General features: G+C 34.9%; 2 protein-coding genes across 2 annotated transcripts; both read right to left on the bottom strand.

Annotated features, from left to right (window-relative positions):
• Positions 1 to 1157: 1157 nt before the first annotated feature.
• On the bottom strand, positions 1158 to 1729 carry LOC141686292 (uncharacterized). Its single transcript, XM_074491335.1, has 2 exons — positions 1523 to 1729; positions 1158 to 1391 (listed from the first exon to the last, which is right to left on the bottom strand). Exons 1-2 carry the CDS (start codon positions 1727 to 1729, stop codon positions 1158 to 1160), a joined length of 441 nt encoding a protein of 146 aa, XP_074347436.1.
• On the bottom strand, positions 1730 to 19448 carry LOC141686291 (uncharacterized). Its single transcript, XM_074491334.1, has 2 exons — positions 18920 to 19448; positions 1730 to 2727 (listed from the first exon to the last, which is right to left on the bottom strand). Exons 1-2 carry the CDS (start codon positions 19446 to 19448, stop codon positions 1730 to 1732), a joined length of 1527 nt encoding a protein of 508 aa, XP_074347435.1.
• Between the last annotated feature and the right edge of the window lie 4944 nt (positions 19449 to 24392).

Raw genomic sequence — 24392 nt, 5'->3', positions numbered from 1 at the left:
CATAGTCAAGAAGCGAGTCAAGCAGCGGGACCCTCTTATACCAAGAGTGTTCCTTCCTATTCCGGAAGAGAGCTTTGAATTGTCAGATCAGGTGTAGCAGGATAAGTAGTAATGTTGGGTTGAATAAAAGTCTTGTGTAGTTTGAATAAAAGTTGTGTAGTGAAACTGTAGATAGAATAAAGTTTTGTATCAAAGATAGTTCTTGAGACAGGTTTTATTTAGTTGGGTTTGTAATAAAGTGTAGTGCGTGATTCTTGTTTTCAAACTCAGACCTTAAAAGATCCTGAGTAGTGATAGTTCGGGGTAATTATTATATTTATATTCCGCTTGTGCAGGTATAGTTGGTAATTGTTGTTAATAATGCCCCAAATCTATACCCCGGATTTGGAGGGTGTTATAGTTACTCCCCGGTAAGACTTAATTACCTTTGGGTTGTAATAATTATCACTCTATGATTGAATTACTCTAGCTATGAATGGTTCATTTCCAAGACAATAACCTGTAAGTGTGTGTGTTAAGTGTGGGGTCGTAAAGCGTGAGTATTTATATATTGTAGTGTGAGTTATGTGGTTGTAGTAGTTTAGATGGCGTGGCCTCCGAGATTTCTGACCCCGGGTTTTGGGGTGCCACATCACACACACATAACATACCCCCCAACTTAGCATATTACTTGTCCCCAAGGAACAACATTCACTAACCAATAACATCTAAAGAATATACTATATAGTGAACTAATAAGATAAAAGAAGAAGAAAAGCTCCCCTAAACACTTGCTCCATGGAGACCCTTGAAATTGAAATCAAGCCCCTTGCATATGTACTTCAAGGTCTTGAAGTTTTCTGCAACTCCATATATTTTGTACTTATCGAAATTGTTCTCCTTCTCCTGCATAGTTTATGCACACTTAAGTCTTATACACATGGTTAAATCTAACATAATACTAATAATGATGACATTTCTTGGGTTGCCTCCCAAGCAGCGCTTATTTAACGTCATTAGCTAGACATTTTTTATTCTTTTGATTTTTATGGTGGAAATTTTAAGACCGCCTCATATGGCCCAAGTATAACCTCCACTTCATTCACACCTTGAAATTCACATGCAAAAGAAGAATTCTCATCAATTTCAGATTCCACCTCAAAGGCATGATCATTGACTTATTTCACAACATTCACCACATAACACTCGGTTTTTACTGATAACTCTTTCATAGATTGATCAAGATCAAAGTCAACTCTTTCTTCCCCCATGTTCAATATAAGCTTATCAGCTTTCACATCAATGTTGGTTCCCGTAATCGCCAAGAATGGTCTTCCCAAAATAATTGGAATATCAACATCCTCATTCATCTCCAACACAACAAAATCACACAGAATAACAAATTTATCCACCTTTACCAAAACATCTTCAAGTACAGCTAGTGGATACTTTATTGATCTATCCGTGAGCTGAAGGGAAATCCTTGTCTTCTTCAACTCTCCCAAGCCAAGTCTTTTGTACATAGAGTTCGACATAAACTTACAATAGCTCCAAGATCACACAAGGCCTTTCTTATTCCCAATTCACCAATGGTGCATGGCAAAGAAAAACTTTCAGGATCCTTGAGTTTAGGAGGAATCTTACATTGAATAACAGCACTGCACTCTTCGGAAAGAGTAATTATTTCTACCTCCTTCAACTTTTTCCTGTTAGACAACACCTCCTTCATAAATTTCACGTAGAGGGGCATTTAAGCCAATACATCAGCAAACGGAATGCTAATATGAATCTCACAAAATATCTTCAAAAAGTTTTTATACTGCTTCTCTAACTTTCTATTTTTCAACCTCCGTGGAAAAGGAATTAGAGGGATGTATGGTTTTATAGGAGCATGATGTGTGAGCCTCTCCTTGTTGGGTTCATCGTCAACACTGTCAGAAATCTCCATATTAACTTGATGTGTTTTTCTTTTCTTTGGAGGAATATTTTCATCTTTAAGTGCTGGAGCCACAATTTCCGGTAGTTCTCTTCCATTCCTCAAAGTGATAGCCTTGCACTGCTCTTTGATATTCACATCGGGTTGACTAGGAAGTGCTCCTTGTTCATGCATACCAATCTTATTTGCAATTTGGCCAATTTGCGATTCCAACATCTTTTGAGACGATGCCATCTGATCAATCATTGACTCGACCTTTTCAAATTTGGTCTCTATATTGGCGAAGGCCCCAATAGTTCCTTGTATCATCTTGTTCAATGCAACTTCCCAATCAGTTGGTTCCTTCTTTTCTTTAGGTGGAAGTTGATATTGTTGTTGCTGCTGAAAACCCGGAGGTGGGTTCTGTCTTGGTGCAACATTTGTTGGATTTTGAGCATGGCTATTGCTGTAAGAGAGATTATTATTCGGCCTCTGATCTGGATTGTAATAAGAATTATTTTGCACTGTCCATGATTGCCTCCCTTGAATAAAAGATGTTTCCTCAGAGAATTGAGGAGCATATGAATACTGATCAACGCCATAATCATTGTAGCCTCTCATTGGAGCAGAGATAACATTAACATTAGCCATTTGTCCACGTACCTCTTGAGTCAGAGCATCCAATTTAAGACTGAGCAAGTTCATCATCTCAGTATCTTGTGTTGACTTTACCGAGTTTGCACCATTAGGCGCCCATTCATAGTTATTTGATGCCAACTCCTCGAGAAGTGCTTTTGCCTTGGTGACTGGTGATTTTTTAAAGTCTCCTCCAGCTACCACATACAAGCTCAAATGAACTTTTTTATTCAAGGACCCATAAAAAGTACTCAGAAGCATCCATTGTAAATATCCATGATGTGGATATTTTCTTAACAATGACTTGTATCTCTCCCTGCCTGATATAAGCCTTCACATGGTTTAGTTTTGAAACTTATAATGATTGCCCTCATCTGTTGAGTCTTGTCTGAAGGATAATATTTTGATAAAAACTCAGTCGAGAGACTTTCCCAAGTAGCAATTATAGTATCTGGAAGTTGTTGAAACCATTCCAAAGCTCTTCCCTTTATAGAGTAAGGGAACATGATGACGGTGTGGATCCTCTCGCTCAATATCTCCTTCAAAAGCAGAGTTGCTCACCATTTGTATCAAGCTCAGATTAATAGTAAATTGAGCAGCACCAATCACTGGAGTCTTGTAAATACAGTTTGCAAGATTAGGAGTCTCATGATCCCAAATAGAAGGTTCATCCTAATTGTCAATAACAAGTGCGCGTTCACCCATCTTGTCTTTTTCTTTTCTTTGCTTTGCCTCTCTCCTTAAAGCTCAAAAAGTGTGTTCGATTTCTGGATCGAACTCCAAATTTCCTGCACTTATAAAACGTCGCATATAAGAGCTATAGCACCTGAAAAGAGAAAACCAATAAGATAGATCTTGGAAATAAATATGATAAAATCTAAACAATAAGAAATATTAACTTAAACTTAATATTGCTGCCTTCCCCGGTAGCGGCGCCAATTTGTTGTTGTGTATTTTTGTAAAGTTCGTTCTTAGGGAAGGACTAAATCAATATTAATTCAAGTATACGATCTCTTAATGCCTAAACGTGTGTAGAAATAATTGGTGTTTGTTACTAACTAAATTAAACTATCAAGTAATCAAATCAAAGATTTATAAATAAGGAAAAATAATCCGAGAACTAGGGTTCTTCAATTGGATCAATAATTGTTGATGTATTGCGATCTCTACTTCTCTTACTTTGCTAAAAACAATTCTTCCAAAGTTTATATTGTTCTCTCCCAAGATAAAAAATAATGCCTACAACTATATCCCAATGTCACACCCATGATCAATGAAATATAACTATAAACTATTAAGACCCAAGAATTATAAGTTTCATAGCTCATATATTAATCTCTCAATCAATAATTAAACTATGTATATCATATCATGAACAAGAATTATGACTCATCTTCCAATTCGTCACAACTGCTAGAGATACAATTAAAGGTTCATGACTCCTTTAATTGGGCTGAGCCCTCAATGATAGATTAGCAAAGTAGAGAATTTACACTACAATCAAACAAACATATATTACCAACGGGGTACTACCTAATTCTCGAATTTAAAAATTAGCTACTCATAATTAAGGAAGAAAACAAAAATATATTAATATTCAAAATCATGATTACAAGAGTATAGAGTTAAGAAAGATACAACTTGATGAAATATCTCAAACTTGGAGTGAATCCCTTCAATCCTTGCTCAAGTTCTCTCTAGCCTCTCTCAATACATCTCTCCCTCTATAAAACCCTAACTAATTGTTTTTATACTCAGATGGTACCTTTTTCCAATCATACAAGGTAACTAAAACAGATTTTAAAATAAAGTAGAAATCTATTTGAATTATAATTTTTGTCAGGCTCAGGCCCTGAACCTCAGCATCATCAGGTCCTGAATGATGTCCTCAGGGCCTCTTCAGAAGAGCTCAGGCCCTGAGCTCCTTATTCTTCAAATCTGCTTCTCTCAGGCACTGAACTCACAAGCTCAGGCCCTGAGGTAAGTGCATTTTCTCCAATGATTCCTTCAGGCCCTGAGCCTCCAAGCTCAGGTCCTGAACTCCCTTAATTTCTTCTTTTATCATGTGCTCCTCTCTTTTGCAGCTTCTTCTTCCATAATTCCCTATAAACATAGAAAATTAAGTCTTAGTATCCATCTAAGTTAAATAACAACTAATACTAATTATTTAGGACTAAAGCATCACAAAACAAGGTTAAAAGAAGCATAAAATGACATAAAAGAACTATAAATTAGTCATGCATCACATGGGTATAAATAAAATTATAAATAAAAATAAATATGCATAAAATATATTATATTTGATTGAAGATTTGTTAGATTTTATATAATATGATTCGATTGCATATATAATTGTCACAAATAATTTTATAAATAATTATTGAAATTAAGTTTCAAAATAGATTTTTACTTTGAATATAGTGTAACATCATAAATTTTGGACGAATTACATAAAATCTTGTAAATAAAGAAAAAGATAAAAAAAAATTAAAGTACAGACACTTGTCAATAAATTTTTTCTTGAGCATAGGTTACAAATTTTACAACTGATACAAAAAAAGTATCATGTACTATATATAAATATATAGTGCATTGATATATATATTGTATTGAAAAATCAAGTGAAAAGTACATCTCTAGTCTCAGAAATTACATTTACATTACATATTAAATAACGCTGACTCGTTCTTCTCTTTACGGAAGGTTGTTATATTTTTAAGATCTTCATCTGATGATGACAGAAATGAACCTAAAATTGATGTTCATCTTAATCGGCAATTTTTAGATTTTTTTCGTGCCATCTTCATTAGAGAATCCCTTCCTTGGAGCCCGCATACTAAATTTTGGTTGGTGATCAGTGTCCTGAAATCAATCACTGCTTGAATTGTACATATCTAGCATGGTAAGATTCAAAGATGTATGTAAGAAAACATGTATTTTCAAGAGGAAAAAAAAGTGCAGAATAGAAGTGGATGTATTATACAACAAAATTATTCAGTTGTTTGAATAAAAATTATAATCAAATAAAAATTATACCTTGTTACTTTATCGGCGTTCACAATTGAGCTTTGACCTACAAGTTTCAGACCACATCTTAATGCAAATTTCAAGAAAATTATCGGACATGTACAACAACAAACACAAACATATGTCATAATTGCCACAAAGAGGCTCTAAACTGCTTGATGAGTGCCTTTATAGCCTTTTTTTGAAGAAAAACTAATCATGTAGGCTAAGAAGATTTTAGGTGCATTTTATAATTAAGACAAGGCGATAATTTCAATGCTTAGAAGTAGCGATATCTTCAATATGATAAAATAGGTGATAATTTAAATGTTATATGCTACAATATCTTTTGTCTTAAATATTGTCGGATACTATTTACTAAATGTTTAATAAGGATTATATTTTAATGTAATCCAGTTGAAATTAGTTTAGTATAATCTAATTGTCGTTAGAAATTTAACAATACTAATCATCATTTTTTTATTAGTGGTATATAGAAGCATGGAAAAATTAGAGTACAAAAAATAGGTTTATACACTTATATAACAAAATCAATGATATATAAAAATAAATATATAAAATATATTAATAATACTTATAACATCCAGTCCCACATCGAGAATATTTGAGACTTCTTTCAGTTTGTCAAACTTAGTACTACTATTAAATGCACCAACAAATTATCATCTTCGGGGGACCTGTGGTGGGCTTGTCATTTACCCAAGTTGGTTGCATTCGGGTCAATAGTGTTCAGCTTATTTCAGACTCGGAATTGGTACTTAACATGATGTTCACATATGGTATTAGAGCCGACTCTCGAAAGCTTGATACGTCCATGATTATAGAAATTATAAATTGGACTAAATCGGTTGAGTTACCGATTTACGATTTATCAGAAATTGGTGGTTTATTGGAATATAAATTTAGAATAAAATCGGATATATTTTAATACTATTCTAAAAAAATTATACGTATTTTTAATTTTTAAAGTGTAATTGGGATTGCATCATCAAGGCCCAACCGATAATTCTAGTACTACTTGTCTACTACTCAGTTATAATGCACACCTCCCTTCTTGGACACTTTTAGTCAAGTTACACAGCATCGTTAGGCATGCCATTTTGATTAACAAATACAAACATTAGACATTTCACGTGATAACCTCCATTTTCTTCCTTTCTTGTTCTAACTAATAGCATGAACTGGGCTCTTCAAATCTTCTTATCTACCATCGTCACCTCTGCCATCGCCACCTCTGGCCACTCTCCTTTATTTTCTTAATTAAATTATATGACTTAATTAATTAATAGAGAATTAATACTACTCTTGAACAACAACCATTCTTCTGAAAATCTTCTGATAATTATGAATCAATTCCACACTTCAATGTTGACACTCGATGTACTGCCTGGTTCATGAGTGACTAACTTCCGTGACGTTTCTTCATGTCTTGACTTTAATAACTTGATTTTCTTCAAATTAAATCCCTGTAAATATTTGATACCCTGATAAGATCTCTGTCACTTGATTAAATCCACAATCTTGATTTATATCACTGAGGCTTGATCAATTTCTTGAGCTTCTTCTAGTGAATTAAGTCCTCAAGTATGTAGATGAACAGTGTTATTTAATCCTTTGACATATGTTACTTAGTGAGATCTCTTTGATGATAGAACCACTATTTACTTGTTACATCCTTATTTGAGATGAGTTAAATCCTCGAATAAACAAATAGGCTATGACATATGCCTTTCAATCTCCCCCTATTTGTTTGTTAGACAATAACAACAAATACCCAGAGGATAACTCAACTAACAAATAAGAAAAAGATATAAACAATAATGCAAGTAAATAGCAGAAAAGTTCTGGATTATATTTAACATTTTCCAGATTCCAAAAGAAATTTACAAGTGAATACAAGATAGATGTTCCTCTAGACTGAACATATGACTACATTTGTCTATCTTGATTCATAAAGCTCTAAGCATATTATATTAAGTTGAGCTAATTGAATTCAGTTGTCTTCCCTTCCAAATTCACCTTCTTCCAAATCTTGAAGCAGCTCCTTGTCAAAGACACGATCCTTTTCTGAAGTGAAGCTGGCTGGTCTAACTGGTTGAATCCCACCTGACTTCAGCTTATTCTTAAACTGAGTATACCTTTTAATGTTCTTTTCACAATAAGCTTGAATCAGATCAGCAGCTTTAGTTTTCAACTTAGATGAGTATCCAGCAGTTTTTAAGTGATGTTCCATCCAGACAAGATGCTTAGCAGAGTAGTCTTTAAGAGATTGTGAATCGAGCTGGCAGATTTGAAGACATTCCGACTTAAAGAATCTTACTTGAAAGGGCAAGTTGACCACTTAAGGACTAGCCCTATTAGCAAACTCTTTTAGCCTTTCACGAAGGACTTCATTCAATTCTGAGCTTCTTTTGACTTTGTTGAGAAGAACCCAAATCTCTGATAAAGAACGATTCTCAAACAGATGAAGTGATACCTTGAAAGATCCTTCACTCTGACAATATACAAATATGCTCATTTCATTTAGAGATCTGTCAAAAGTAGCTGTGATCCTTGAGATTTCAGTCTTGATAACACTCATGTACACATCATTGTTTGGATTAGAAATTTCCAGCCTGTCTAGAAGATGTAGAAACTCCCTATCATTGTTTGTACTCAGTTGAGGTATATCAATAACTTTTCTTGCTTCATCCCATTTTTCACCAATCTTCAGTTTGACATCTCTTCTTCTTTCTTTAGCTTTAATGTCATGAAGACGTTGCTTTTCAAGAGTTTCTGTTCGTTGGATGTCTTTCCTCATGTCAATGATCTGAGATATCTTTTTAAGTTCAGCTTCTTTTCTCTTCAACTCTGACTGCTGCTGCTGGAACTCTTTCTCAAAAACAGGATCCACTTGAGCTTCCTCCTCCCATTCTTCAAAATTACTTTCCTCCTCATCTTCAAAGAAACCAGCTTTATCTTCCAAGACTGGTTCAGTGGGAACATCAAAAATATCGAAGTCATCTTGTTCTCCACTATAGTAGACATCATCAGCCTTCCTTGTGTCTCCAGCAGAAGAATCTTTTTCTTTACCCTTTCCACTTCTCCCCTTTAGTTGAGGAATCCTCTACAGATTTTCCTTTAGACCCTCCCTGACCTCCATTACCTCCAGAGCCTGAGCCTCCACCAGACGGCCCTTCAAAGAAAGTCCTTTGTTCTTCATTAGGGCAGTGAGAATTTTTTATCATGAAATACAAGTGCTTCATCCCTTCATTGAGATGTTCCATGCCCTTTTCTATCTTCACGAATCTGAAAGAGTCCAGTGAATGATTCATTTCAACCAGGTCTTCAAGAGAGTTCATTCTAGTATGGAGAGATCAGAAGTTTGCAATATCGTCGGCTGATAGAGTTGGAGATTCCTGAATGGAATTAAGCTTTGGTATCACAGTGGTCTTGAAATCTGAGATATCATTTCTAATGAATGTTAGCTGATTATTGACAGAGGTGGAAGAAGAAGACCGTTCAACCACTTGTGCTTTGAATGTTTGAGCCTCAGCCTGACTTTTAGCAAGTTGTTCTTTCAGAGCAGCAATTTGAGCTAACAGATTTTCAGTGTTTGTGTCTGTGTGTGCGCTCACCTGAATATCTCTCCTGTTTGGTTCACTCAACTCACGTGTTTGTGTTTCTCTCAATATAAGTGCTCGTGAGGAACCATCTTGTAGCTGGTCTTCTGTACTTGCAATTGAAATCACCCTAGCCTCTTCAAAAGAGGTCAGTGGTGGTGCAATGGGAATTCACGAGTCCCGATCCTCAGTCAAACCTATCTTTTCATGTGAAATAGATGTCTGAATTGCTTCAGGGATAGATTGACCGAGTTGCCCTCCACTTTCTCCAGATAAATCAGCGAGTGGAGAATCCCGTGAGGGAGCCAGAGGTGTTGGATCTGGGAGGGGAGAAAATGACTCTATTAGAGGTGGCTGAGAGTCAGATTTTCCCTCTGAAGCATGTGACTGCTCTTCTGCCGTAACTATGGCAGGCACTGTAACCGACTCAATGTGCACTCCTCTCTTTGTATCCTGAGTATCATCTATTGGTCTGTATGCTTCCATTATGAGTAATGGAAGTGTGCTTGACTCAGTACAAGATTCCATGGCCCTATGGCAAATTTCAATAGATTCATCCTGTTGAGAGAATGTCTCTAGTAACTGTTCATTGGCCATTTCAAAGTCCATGTCCTGTTGGGAGGACAAGGATGGGCTTTCAGATGCCTCAGTAAGTGTTCTTCTTTTCTTGGGAGGAGGCAGAGCTGAGGGTTCATTCACTTCCAGAAACACATTACTTCCTACTAATCTTCTCGGTAACATTTTAGACAGTGGGGGAGAGTTTGAGACAGGTTGTGACTCTGTGTTTGGCTCTATGACCTGGGATTGAAGTTGCGGTTCTACAACTTCATGGTCATCCCTATCAACCAATGGGGGTCTTTCAACAGAAGTAGGAATAGTTTGAGAGTGAGGAATTATTACCTGCAGTGAAAGAGCATCAGATGTTTGTGCCTGGGTGGCTTGAACCACTGGAGGTTGAGCTTGCTGTTCATGACCGGGAAGATTGAAAATTGGTAAAGGAATGAAAGTGGCCATGAAAGCAGATACAAGTACTGGAACTTGCATGATTTTGAAGGTTGTGTCTTGGCGTGTGTAGATCTTTTTTCTTATCGGAGGGGGTTCAGCTACTGATGAGTTAGCAAAAAGATCCTTATGCTCAGGTGTGAGAAGATGTTCTGCTATAAGCATAAGAAAACGACCGTAGTAGTACGAAACCCTACAATTCGTAGAATGATCACGCAAAGCTGTAGTGAGACGTCTCAGAAGAATGGGTAAAAGTAGTTTGCCAAAATTGATCCTTTGATTGAAAACAACCGCAAGACCAATATACTGCAGAGTGTAAGTGATGTGAAAGTTGGATTTAGTGTAGTTGGCAAACACTTTGGAAAGTGTATCGAAGAAAATATCCCATTCAGAAACCAAATTGGATTTAGACATCTTGGTTAAATTAATCACCCCCTGATAGTGAATGGCATAGAAAAAGTTTGAAATCTCATATTCAGAGGGTAAATTACAGAAATTATCCATTGGAAAATTTAACGCTTGATTGATGACTGTTTCATCAACTACATACTGTGTGTTTGCCACGGTGAATGAAAAAGATTTAGAATCATCGGCCACAGTAGAGGTTGTGCAAATTAGTCTAAGCAGATCGACATTTAATAGCACATTTGATTTAATAGCAGAGCTAACAATCGAATGGTCATTTAAAAATCTAATCCACGACTTAAATTTTTCCACATCACACTTTTCTGGATTAAAATAACCAACATGATTATGCGAGACAATTTGGAAACTGAGAGCCATTAAAAATATAATAAAACACACACTTTCAGAATTTTAAGAATTAAATTAAGAAAATTCGAATTTAAAAAAAAAATTAATAATTCGAATTAATTCAATTATATCCGAAAAATTTAGAAAGAAATGTATCTCGTTAATGTTCTTAACTCACAAAAGCAGATCTGCAAACTCACAAAACACAAAACCAAATTGAAATACAAAAAAAACTGATTTTGGAAAGAAAAACAAATGAAGTAAAATAGTTAAAAAAAATGGGCAGCACTTCCTCACTGTATATATACACACGTATATGTATATATAACAGTTAAGTATGCTGCGTAAAAACTCGATCAAGAACAATGGTGACTATTGATTTGATCGAAGAGAGAGAGAAAGAAACAGCGGTTAGAAGAAAGAAGGAAAAAAACAGTGATGAAATGATTTTAAAACTAAATACAAAAGCCTGAGTACTACAACTGGTATGACAATCCGGGATTGTCATACTGATTGTCATACCAGGCAAACAGTTGGATTTAAAAGGAAAATAAAAATAACTGGTATGACAATCTGATAGTCATACCGATTGTCATACCAGTATAAAATATCATGAATTAAAACAGAATAAACTAGAAAGACAATCGATAGTCATACCGATTGTCATTCTAGTACAAAAATAACAAAAATATATATATAATATAAGTTTTATAATTGGAAAGACTATTGATAGTCATACCGATTGTCTTGCCAGTATAAAACTAAATTGAAAAATTAAATTAAACACATATACACTGGAATGACTTTCAGCAAGACAATTTCAATAGTCTTGTCGATTGTCATTACAGTTATAAAACAAATTAAACAGAATTTGCACTAAACAAAATTTACACTTACAGAATATATTTACAAAATTAAAATATTCAGAAATAATTATATTTTATTCCAAAACCAGATTTCTATTGAATTTTAGCAAATAAAATTCATAGAAAAAAAATATTTTTAGAGAAAATAAACTATTCTGAGATATTAAAATTAACAAGTAGAATAAATAAAGAAGATAAGATAATAACAATTACATAGAATTTAGCAAGAAATATGGTAAATATGATAAACTAAATTTGCAAATGATTTTTTCATTCATGAAAAATTCATTTGTAAATTCATTCAAGAACAGATCTCAGATATTAACTAGTTTAATCACTAAAGCTATTCAACATACCCAATTTACCAACTAATCTGGTAAATGTGGATTCATCAAGAGGTTTAGTGAAAATATCCGCTATTTGTTCTTCTGTTGGAACAAAAAATAGTTCAACAGTACCATTCATGACGTGCTCTCTAATAAAATGATACCTGATGTCAATGTGCTTGGTCCTTGTGTGCTGCACAGGGTTGTTGGTGATGGCTATTGCACTTGTATTGTCACATAGAATAGGGATTTTGTTCAATACAGAGCCATAGTCCCGTAGCTGATTCCTAATCCACAAGATCTGAGCACAGCAGCTTCTAGCAGCAATATATTCAGCCTCGGCCGTTGAATTAGAAACTGTTTGTTATTTCTTGCTATACCATGAGACTAGTCTGCTACCTAGGAATTGACAACTCCCTGAGGTGCTTTTCCTATCAACAACACTCCCTGCGTAATCTGAATCTGTATATCCAACAAGGTTAAAACCAGATTCTTTAGGGTACCAAATACCTAGATTTGGTGTTCCCTTAAGATATCTCAAGATTCGTTTAACAGCAACGAGATGAATATCTCTAGGATCCGCTTGGAACCTTGCACATAAGCATGTAGCATATATAATATATGGTCTACTTGCAGTAAGATAGAGTAACGAGCCAATCATACCTCTGTAGCTTATGACATCTACCTTAATGGAGTTTTCACATGGTCCAAGCTTGACAGCTGTAGTTGACGGAGTCCTTGCTGATGCAGAATCCTCTAGATTGTACTTTTTGAGGAGTTCCTTGAGATAATTGGATTGACAAATAAAATTTCCATCTAACCTTTGATTTACTTGTAATCCAAGAAAGAACTTCAGCTCTCCCATCATGCTCATTTCAAATTTGATGTGCATTAACTTAGAAAATCTCTTACAGAGATTATCATTAGTAGACCCAAATATTATATCATCCACATAGACTTGGACTAATATAGTATCATTCTTATGCTTTTTAGAAAAGAGAGTTTTGTCTATGACACCTCTAATAAAGCTATTTTCAATAAGAAATTCAGAGAGAGTGTCATACCATTTTCTCGGAGACTGTTTGAGACCATAGATAGGCTTGAAAAGAAAGTAGACAAAATCCAAATGATCTGGATCTTCAAAACCAGGAGGTTGCTCTACATACACCTCTTCATCCAGCTTTCTGTGAATGCCAGAAATATCCTGATGGCCTCTAGTCTAGCCACTGGAGCATAGGTTTCATCATAATCAATGCCTTCAGCTTGAGAATACCCTTTAGCTACCAGTCTTGCTTTGTTTCTTGTAACCACACCATCTTCATCTAGTTTATTCCTGAATACCCATCGAGTACCAACAGCTTTCTTGTGTGTAGGTCTAGGTACCAGTTTCTAGACTTGTTGATGTTCAACCTGATTGAGTTCATCTTGCATAGCAATCACCCAATCTGGATCAGTCAGTGCTTCTTCAATCTTCTTAGGTTCCATCTCAGAAAGAAATCCTGAGAACAGACATTCATTTTGAGTAGCACGTCTAGTTCTGACTCCAACATCTGGATCACCAATAATCAACTCAAAAGGATGAGCTTTATTCCAGACAGTCTGTCTTGGAAGATTTGATCTTGATGATTCGCCTTGAAATTTATTGGGATGTTGTGTCCTACTAGTTGATCCTTCAGCATCCCCCCTGAGTTGTTTTCAGGTTGACTCGATGATTCTTTGTCAGTAGCAGTGGTATCTCCATTGTTATCAATGTTTCCATCACCATTACCTTGAGTATCATCATAATTAACAGGTTCTTCACCAGCAACAACCTCAGGTTCTTGATCATGTTTTGATTCTGAATCTGACATATCATCAAACTTTAGTTTCTCAGAAGGATCTTCAGTTTGGATACTAGGGAGTTTAGTGTCATCAAATGTAACATTGACACTTTCAGTTACTTTGTGTTGATCAATGATATACACCCTATATGATCTTCTTCCATATCCAATAAAAATACCCTCATAAGCCTTTGCCTCGAATTTACCACGACAATCATCTCCATCCTTGAGCACGAAGCATCTGGCACCAAATACATGAAAGTATTTGATAGAAGGTTTCTATTCATTCATAATCTCATAAGGAGTTTTCATGAAGTCTTTGTTGATTAGAGTTCGATTCTATGTATAACATGCAGTATTGACAGCTTCAGCCCAAAAGTACATTGGAAGACCTGATTCACTTAACATAGTTCTTGCAGCTTCAATCAATGTACGATTCTTCCTTTCTACCACTCCATTTTGCTGAGGGGTTCTAGGAGCTGAAAATTGTCTGGTAATCCCTTTGTCTGTACAGAATCTATTGAGAAGTGAATTCTTGAATTCTGTTCCATTATCTGACCTTATTGCTCTAACAGGGACATTAGAATCTAACTCAATCAACTTGATATGATCAATCACAACTTGTGGTGTTTCATCCTTAGAGTGAAGGAATAAAACCCACGTATACTTGGAATAGTCATCAACTATCACAAGATAGTAACACTTCTTTGACATCGAAAGAACATTAACTGGTCCAAACAAATCCATGTGCAATAATTGAAGAACACCAGTTATGGAGGATGTGTCAGTGCTTTTGTGACTTGCTTTCTTTGACTTTCCTTTCTGGCAAGCCTCACACAGTCCTTCTGGGGAGAATTCCAGCTGAGGCAGACCTCTGACCAGTTCTCTCTTGACAAGAGAATTCATTGATTTGAAATTAAGATGGGAAAGTCTCTTGTGCCATAGCCAACTCTCATCTGAAGATGCCTTAGCATAGAAACAATTGACTTCAGGATTGCTTCCAGAGTTCATGTCGGCTACGAACAGATTTCCTTTCCGGATTCCCATCAAGGAGGGTTTTTCACTTTTCTTGTGCAGAATTTGACACTTCAGCTCGTCGAATAAAACATTGTAGCTGTTGTCACAGAACTGACTAATACTAAGCAGATTATGTTCAAGTCCTTGCACAATATACACATTTTCAATGATAACATTACCAGCTTGCAAATAGCCATATCCCTCAGTTAGACCTTTGCTGTTATCTCCAAAGGTAACCACTGGGCCAGCTTTCTTAACCATATTTGATAGCAGGGCTCTATCTCCGGTCATATGTCTTGACGATCCGCTGTCAAGAATCTACACTACCAGTTCCACCTGTTTAATGTCCTGCAATACAAATGGATTAGACCTTCTTCGGAACCCAAACTTGGTTGGGTCCGACATACTTGTAGAATTGGCCTTTATCAGGCAAAACAACATTCTTAACTTTTATGTTCTCAACTTTCTCAATGACTGGACATTTGACCTTGTAAACAGCCTTGACAAATTTCTGTTTAGGCTTAGGCATAAATGTCTCCTTTCTAGCTTTATGAGGACTAGCAGTCTTAGACCTATTATGCTTCTTATTATTCACATGCTGACGAGGATTAGTCTTATCACTAGAAATGTGCTTACCATTAAAATAAGCAACCATCAAATTAAAAGTACAAGACATGCAAATTAGAAACACCACATACTTTATGAGAGGAATTAGCAACAGGCAAATTATGCATGTTAGGCATGGCATTTTTGTTATCCAACTCAGGTGTGTCTGAGTTAGTCTTAGTTACTTTCACAACTTTGACTGGAACTTTTGACATACTTGACTTGGAAACAACCTTCTCATTAGCAAGATCTTCAGCACGTATTTTTTCTTGAATAATAAAGGAGGTCTCATCAAATGGTTCAGCAATTGATTTTTTATAGAGGGGTTTATCAACACCCTTAAGCACATGTGGTACTTCCCTACCTTTAGCACAAACATGAGGAGGGGAGTTTATGCTTAATTCTCCAATAGCAACATTGTAATCATAACCTACTCCAGATGTTTGATTAATAGCTCGCTTATTGTAGAACTCTTTAGCCTTAGAGCAAGAATTAAAGTAAGCTTTGACCTTAGTCTCAAGACCGGTGATCTTGTCTTTGAGAATAGTTTCGAGTTGTCTATAACAGTCAACTATATTCTCTAGAAAAGATATTTGTTCTTTTAATTTATCTTGATTAATGTGCACAAGTCTTAATTCATTGACCTCTTTCTCAAGGTCTTTGATTTATTGAGTTAACATTTCATTATCACGACGAGCACAATCTAAGGAGCCTCCTAGATGATAGACTAATTCAGCATCAGTAAATTTTACCTCTTTTCTTGACGATGAGGTGTTTGCATCACTAGCCATAAGAGCAAGATTCCCAACTTCTTCATCTTCACTGTCAGCATCATCCCAGCTTCTTCCCTTTGCCAGGTAAGCCCTTTCAGATTTACTCTTCTGATTAGAATCATAAGAGTTCTTCCTAACTTGTTTTGGCTTCCTGCATTCTGTGGCAAAGTATCCCAACCCATTTCAGTTAAAGCATCGAATGGTGCTTCGGTCAACCATCCCTGTTTTGTATCCACCACTACTAGTGTTAGAGGATGAAGATCCACCTTTCTAGAATTTGTTGTAGTTGGACTTGTACTTGAACTTGGGATTCCTCTTGAATCTGACATTGGAAAATCTCTTGACAATCAGGGCCATTGACTCATCTTCCAATTGCTCCAGTTCTTCCAAGGAGTAAAAATCATCTCCTGATTGATTTGTAGTAGGAGGATCAAATTCTGCTACTATCACATTTTCTTCAGCCTTGGAAGACTGTACTATTCTCTCTGACTGTTGAGATTGTTGTTGTTGTTGTGGTTGTTATTGTTGTTCTTCAGCTACTAGAGCAGTAGATGTGCTGACCACTCTTCCTTTCCCGTAGACTTCCTTCTGCTTAATCTGCTGAATCTGCTCCAACTCATAGGTTTTTAGCACACCATAGAGCCTTTCCAAAGAAATCTCATTCAGATCTCTCGCTTCTCTTATGGCAGTGATTCTATATTCAAGATGAGTTGGCAGTGTTAAAATGAACTTTTTGTTGACCTCCCTGATTGAATAATATTTTCCATTTATGTTCAGGTTGTTGATCAATGCATTGTACCTCTCAAACACTTCAGTAATTCCTTCTCCTGGATTGGATTTAAAATGTTCATACTCAGAGGTTAGGATCTCTAACTTGTTCTCCCGAACTTCCTCTGTGCCTTCATTAATCACCTCAATAGTTTCCCAGATGTGTTTGGAATTTTTACAGTTCATCACATGTCTGTTCATCAAGGGATCAAGGGAATCAACTAAAATTAATTGAAGGCTAGCATCCAAGGAGGATTCTTCTTTTTCAGCAGGAGAAAAATCCTCAGGATCTTTTACATAGGTTCTAGCTTTGGTAATTACAACATCATCTTCTATAACCTCTGGTTCAATAAACATCAGAATTTTTGGACCCTTCTTTAACACGTCCAGATATTTGGGATTTGCAACTTGTAAAAATATGAGCATCTTCTTCTTCCACATGATATAATTTTCTTTATCGAACAGTGGAATTATAACGGTTCCAACTTTTTGTGTAGTCATTATGAATTTTTGAGTAAATAAAAATTCAAGGAGTGGAAGAATCACAAAAGTCTAGGATCTTGATTTGTTCGTTAATCAGAAGGCTCTGATACCAATTGTTAGGTCCCAATATGTTTGTAGAAGGGGGGGTTGAATACAAACTATACCATTTAATCGAATAAAATGCGGAATAAAAAAGTGAAACAAAATTCAAGTTAAATAAAACTATTATTAAACTTGAAAGGTGTTACAACAACGGTATCGTTTACAAGGGATTAATCTCAAATAAATTATTCCAAATCTAGAATAAATTCGACATGAACTTTTTCTATTTTTGAAATAAAAAGATCAAATGCTAAAAGCAATTTGAGATTAAGTTCTGGGGATTTTGATCTGCTAGATAGTTACACAACAACAAGATAATGATTTCTAGTGGTTTGAATTTAACATTAATGACTAGAAATTAATAGGCTCGAAATGCAGTTGAGAGAGATGAAATACTTCTTCTGTTTTTTTTCTTCAGGTTGTTGTTCTGTAATCAATGAGCTTCTGTATGAGTTTTTCTTTTATATTCATTCAACAGAAATTCACTGAATTGGCAAGACAATCCGTTGAGCTAGCAAGACAATCCCAACAGCTGGTAGAACTTCCAGTAAGACAATTAAATGAACTGGCATGACTTTCGGTATGACTATTGATTGTCATACCGATTGTCATACTAATACAAAAGATTGTTTCGCTGAATTAATTTTGAATTTAAATTCAAAATTAATTCTGAAAATGCATAATATTAATTCAGAATTAATTAATCAATTAATTCAATTAATCAATAAATTAATCTTTGCAGATATAATTTATTTTCTTAATTAAATTATACGACTTAATTAATTAATAGAGAATTAATACTACTCTTGAACAACAACCATTCTTCTGAAAATCTTCTGATAATTATGAATCAATTCCACACTTCAATATTGACACTCGATGTACTGTCTGGTTCATGAGTGACTAACTTCCGTGACGTTTCTTCATGTCTTGAATTTAATAACTTGACTTTCTTCAAATTAAATCCCTGTAAATATTTGATACCCTGACGAGATCTCTGTCACTTGATTAAATCCACAATCTTGATTTATATCACTGAGGCTTGATCAATTTCTTGAGCTTCTTCCAGTGAATTAAGTCCTCAAGTCTTTAGATGAACAGTGTTACTTAATCCTTTGACATATGTTACTTAGTGAGATCTCTTTGACGATAGAACCACTATTTACTTGTTACATCCTTATTTGAGATGAGTTAAATCCTCGAATAAAAAAATAGGCTATGACATATGTCTTTCAAGTTTGCACCATTAGGTGCCCATTCATAGTTATTTGCTGCCAACTCCTCGAGAAGTGCTTTTGCCTTGGTGACTGGTGATTTTTTAAAGTCTGCTCCAGCTGCCACATCCAAGCTCAAACGAACTTCTTTATTCAAGGACCCATAAAGAGTACTTAGAAGCATCCATTCTAAATATCCATGATGTGGACATTTTCTTAACAATGACTTGTATCTCTCCCATGCCTGATATAAGCCTTCACCTGGTTTAGTCTTGAAACTTATAATGATTGTCCTCATCTGTTGAGTCTTGTCTGAAGGATAATATTTTGACAAAAACTTAGTCGAGAGACTTTCCCAAGTAGCAACTATAGTATCTGGAAGTTGTTGAAACCATTCCAAACCTCTTCCCTTTATAGAGTAAGGAAACATGTGAAGACGAATTTGATCTGCAGTCACTCCAGTGATTTTGAATGAACCACACATCTGCACAAAGCGCTCTATATGACGGTGTGGATCCTCTCGCTCAATATCTCCTTCAAAAGCAGAGTTGCTCACCATCTGTATCAAGCTCGGATTAATAGTAAATTGAGCAGCACCAATCGCTGGAGTCTTGTAAATGCAGTTTGCAAGATTAGGAGTCTCATGATCCCGAATAGAAGGTTCATCCTGATTGTCAATAACAAGTGCGCGTGTTAGGGCGAAAACACGTGCTAAAATTCACGCAAGTATACGCATTCGCAAGTAGTATAAGATATAAATCAGATTCATTCCCACAGAGACTGGTTTAGGTTAAGTTCAATTTATGCACCTATGCAACAATGTATGGTTATCGCTCAATGCTAAGACAAATAACAAATTGGGTTTTTATGAAACTAAGAGATTAAACTAACAATTATAACTAAGAGAATTGAGGTTGAAGTACTATATATGACAAACATGAGATTCTAACTTCATTAAATACTTCATTCAATAGCCTTATTGTTCTTAACCTTAGCATGTGATGGTGATGACACTAATCAGATAAACGCCAACTTTTGTTGCACGAGTACCATTCTACCAGACATCCACAAAAGAGATAGAAACTGAATATGCACCAATTATATTGAGACCCTATATCTCTATAGAATTTGACAACATAACGGTTTAAGCATAAGTTATCCATAATGATTACATAGGGCAAGTAAAACGGTTAGAGTTACCTATGAATCATACATACACATACATGAACCTATGTTAGCATGGCAAGTTCTAAACCTCAATATTCACAGTCGCTTCAATAGAGAGTAACATGCTATCTTATATGTTAGCTACGTACATAAGATGAATAAGCACAACCAATACTAGGATATTAATCAATCACCACACACCAAGATATCGAAATAAATTAACTATTGAAATCCATAAGTAAATCCGCTAGAATCCCATGACAACGATTAGCCCATAATTGAACTCATCATCACCATGGGTTCCAATGAAAGCATGGTATAAAACAAGGTCTTAATAAACTTAATAATAATCAAAGTACGAATAAACGAGATCTAGGTTCAACAAAAATGAAAACGAGCATCCAAAGTTACAACTAATTCAAAGAATCACAGGTCGAAAATAAGATCTTCTTTTTCGGAGTTGTTCTGTGCTTCTAGGTCTTCTCCTTGGTATCCCAATCTTCCCGGATAATAAAAACCCTTTTTTTAAGTATATATACGCCCCTAGTGGACCTGGACCCTTAAAATCGTCAAATTCCACTCAAAAAAGGTTTTTTCAGCGAAATCAGTGACCAACCGCGCCTTGGGCGGCCGCTCAGCTCTCCGGGCGGCCGCTCAGCTCTCTGGGCGGGTGCCTGGAGCCTGTTTGGAAAAATTTCCGATGAATCTTGTTTTGGCCATAACTTGAGTTCTACTCGTCAGAATTAGGCGATTTAACTGCTCACGCGAAGCTATTGGGATTCTATACAAGTTGAAAATGGTATTGGCTTCTAATTCTTATCACTTTTTATTATATTTCCTTTAAAAGCTCTTTTCTTCATATAACTGATACCTGAAATGCAATAACACAAACACACATCAAAATACCAACAACTTGAGTCCAAAACACCAATTTAAGCTTGTAATAAAGCATTCCAAGTGGATATAAGAGTAAAGTTCTATGGAGTCCACCTTTAATTGGAGTCCTCGGAGTCCATATATGTTCTGCAAGTAAAATATAGCTTAAAATATTGCAAAACATATTATTTTTCGACAAACATCACTATTCTATCAAAAATCTTGTAGATTGCATACATTTTACAAGCAGAACATTGCAAAAATATATACTCTACAAAACATGTTTAGTTTGCAAAACATAAATGTTCATGTTGCAGAACATATTGCAGAACATACATATTGTACCGTAAATATATGAGATTTGCATGATTTTGTTGAAGTTATGCTATTTGTGTAACATGTTTTGCAAAATAACACGTTTTACAATATATTTTATTTGCAGAACGTAGATGGACTCCGAGGACTCCGATAAAAAGGTGGACTCCATAGAACTCAGCCCGTGGATATAAAATCCACTTATCAGTGCGTTCACCCTTCTTGTCTTTTTCTTTTCTTTGCTTTGCCTCTCTCCTTAAAGCTCGAAAAGTGCGTTCGATTTCTGGATCGAACTCCAAATTTCCCGCACTTATAGAACGTCACATATAAGGGTTATAGCACCTGAAAAGAGAAAACCATTCAGATAGATCTTGGAAACAAATCTGATAAAATCTAAATAATAAGAAATATTAACCTAAACTAAATATTGCTGCTTTCCCCGGCAGCGGCGCTAATTTGTTGTTGTGTATTTTTGTAAAGTCCGTTCTTAGGGAAGGACTAAATCAATATTAATTCAAGTATACGATCTCTTAATTCCTAGACGTGTGTAGAAATAATCGGTGTTTGTTACTAACTAAATTAAACTATCAAGTAATCAAATCAAAGATTTATAAAAAAGGAAAAACAATCCGAGAACTAGGGTTCTTCACTTGGTTCAGTAATTGTTGATGTATTGCGATCTCTACTTCTCTTACTTTGCTAAAAACAATTCTTCCAAAGTTTATATTGTTCTCTCCCAAGATAAAATATAATATCTACAACTATATCCCAATGTCACTCCATGATCAATTGAAATATAACTATAAACTATTAAGACCCAAGAATTATAAGTTTCGTAGCTCGCATATTAATCTCCCAATCAATAATTAAACTATGTCTATCATATGATGAACAAGAATTATGACTCATCTCCCAATTCGTCACAACTCCTAGAGATACAATTAAAGGTTCATGACTCCTTTAATTGGGTTAAGCCCTCAATGATAGATTAGCAAAGTAGAGAATTTGCACTACAATCAAACAAACATATATTACCAACGAGTACTACCTAATTCTTGAATTTAAAAATTAGCTACTCATAATTAAGGAAGAAAATAAACATATATTAATATCCAAAATCATGATTACAAGAGTATAGAGTTAAGAAAGATACAACTTGATGAAATATCTCAAACTTGGAGTGAATTCCATCAATCCTTGCTCAAGTTCTCTCTAGCCTCTCTCAATACATCTCTCCCTCTATAAACCCTAACTAATTGGTTTTATACTCAGATGGTACCTTTTTCCAATCATACAAGATAACTAAAAGAGATTTTAAAATAAAGTAGAAATCTATTTGAATTACAATTTTCGTCAGGCTCAGGCCCTGAACCTCAGCATCATCAGGTCCTGAATGATGTCCTCAAGGCCTCTTCAGAAGAGCTCAGGCCCTGAGCTCCTTATTCTTCAAATTTGCTTCTCTCAGGCACTGAACTCACAAGCTCAGGCCCTGAGGTAAGTGCATTTTCTCCACTGATTCCTTCAGGCCCTGAGCCTCCAAGCTCAGGTCCTGAACTCCCTTAATTTCTTCTTTTATCATGTGCTCCTCTCTTTTGCAGCTTCTTTTTCCATAATTCCCTATAAACATAGAAAATTTAGTCTTAGCATCCATCTTTGTTAAATAACAACTAATACTAATTATTTAGGACTAAAGCATCACAAAATAAGGTTAAAAGAAGCATAACATGACATAAAAGAACTATAAATTAGTCATGCATCACATGGGTATAACTATAATTATAAATAAAAATAAACATGCATAAAATATATTGAATTTGATTGAAGATTTGTTAGATTTTATATAATATGATTCGATTGCATATATAATTGTCACAAATAATTTTATAAATAATTATTGAAATTAAGTTTCAAAATAGATTTTTACTTAGAATATAGTGTAACATCATAAATTTTGGATGAATTACATAAAATCTTATAAATAAAGAAAAAGATAAAAAATTAAAGTACAGGCACTTGTCAATAATTTTTTTCTTGAGCTTAGGTTACAAATTTTACAACTAATACAATAAAAGTATCATGTACAATATATAAATATATATTGTATTGAAAAATCAAGTGAAAAGTACATCTCTAGTTTCAGAAATTACATTTACATTACATATTAAATAACGCTGACTCGTTCTTCTCTTTACGGAAGGTTGTTATATTTTAAGATCTTCATCTGATGATGACAGAAATGAACCTAAAATTGATATTCATCTTAATCGGCAATTTTTAGATTTCTTTCGTGCCATCTTCATTAGAGAGTCCCCTTCCTTGGAGCCCGCATACTAAATTTGGTTGGTGATCAGTGTCCTGAAATCAATCACTGCTTGAATTGTACATATCTAGCATGGTAAGATTCAAAGATGTATGTAAGAAAACATGTATTTTCAAGAGGAAAAAAAAAGTGCAGAATAGAAGTGGATGTATTATACAATAAAATTATTCAGTTGTTTGAATAAAAATTATAATCAAATCAAATAATCAAATAAAATTATACCTTGTTACTTTATCGGCGTTCACAATTGAGCTTGACCTACAAGTTTCAGACCACATTTTAATGCAAATTTCAAGAAAATTATCGGACATGTACAACAACAAACACAAACATATGTCATAATTGCCACAAAGTGGCTCTAAACTGCTTGATGGAGTGCCTTTATAGCCTTTTTTTTGAAGAAAAACTAATCATGTAGGCTAAGAAGATTTTAGGTGCATTTTATAATTAAGACAAGGCGATAATTTCAATGCTTAGAAGTAGCGATATCTTCAATGTGATAAAATAGGTGATAATTTAAATGTTATATGCTACAATATCTTTTGTCTTAAATATTGCCGGATACTATTTACTAAATGTTAAATAAGGATTATATTTTAATGTAATCCAGTTGTCATTAGTTTAGTATAATCTAATTGTCGTTAGAAATTTAACAATACTAATCATCATTTTTTTATTAGTGGTATATAGAAGCATGGAAAATTAGAGTACAAAAAATAGGTTTATACACTTATATAACAAAATCAATGATATATAAAAATAAATATATAAAATATATTAATAATCCTTATAACATCCAGTCCCACATCGAGAAAATTTGAGACT

The sequence above is a fragment of the Apium graveolens genome, chromosome 9 (genome assembly GCF_009905375.1).
Source record: "Apium graveolens cultivar Ventura chromosome 9, ASM990537v1, whole genome shotgun sequence".
Taxonomy (NCBI): Eukaryota; Viridiplantae; Streptophyta; class Magnoliopsida; order Apiales; family Apiaceae; genus Apium; species Apium graveolens.
Note: the sequence above shows the minus strand (reverse complement) of the source record. Positions and strands in the feature narration are given on the sequence as shown.

Bases quoted from the DNA above. Each gene is read 5' to 3' on its own strand.
- LOC141686292 (XM_074491335.1), bottom strand. From the start codon at position 1,729: ATGCCCCTCTACGTGAAATTTATGAAGGAGGTGTTGTCTAACAGGAAA. The intron at 1,392-1,522 runs GTAAGTTTATGT...GTTTTGGTAAAG, and splicing joins TGTGTGATCTTGGAGCTATT to GTGGATAAATTTGTTATTCT.
- LOC141686291 (XM_074491334.1), bottom strand. From the start codon at position 19,448: ATGGTGAGCAACTCTGCTTTTGAAGGAGATATTGAGCGAGAGGATCCA. The intron at 2,728-18,919 runs GTGCAAACTTGA...TGTATGTGGTAG, and splicing joins CTATGAATGGGCACCTAATG to CTGGAGGAGACTTTAAAAAA.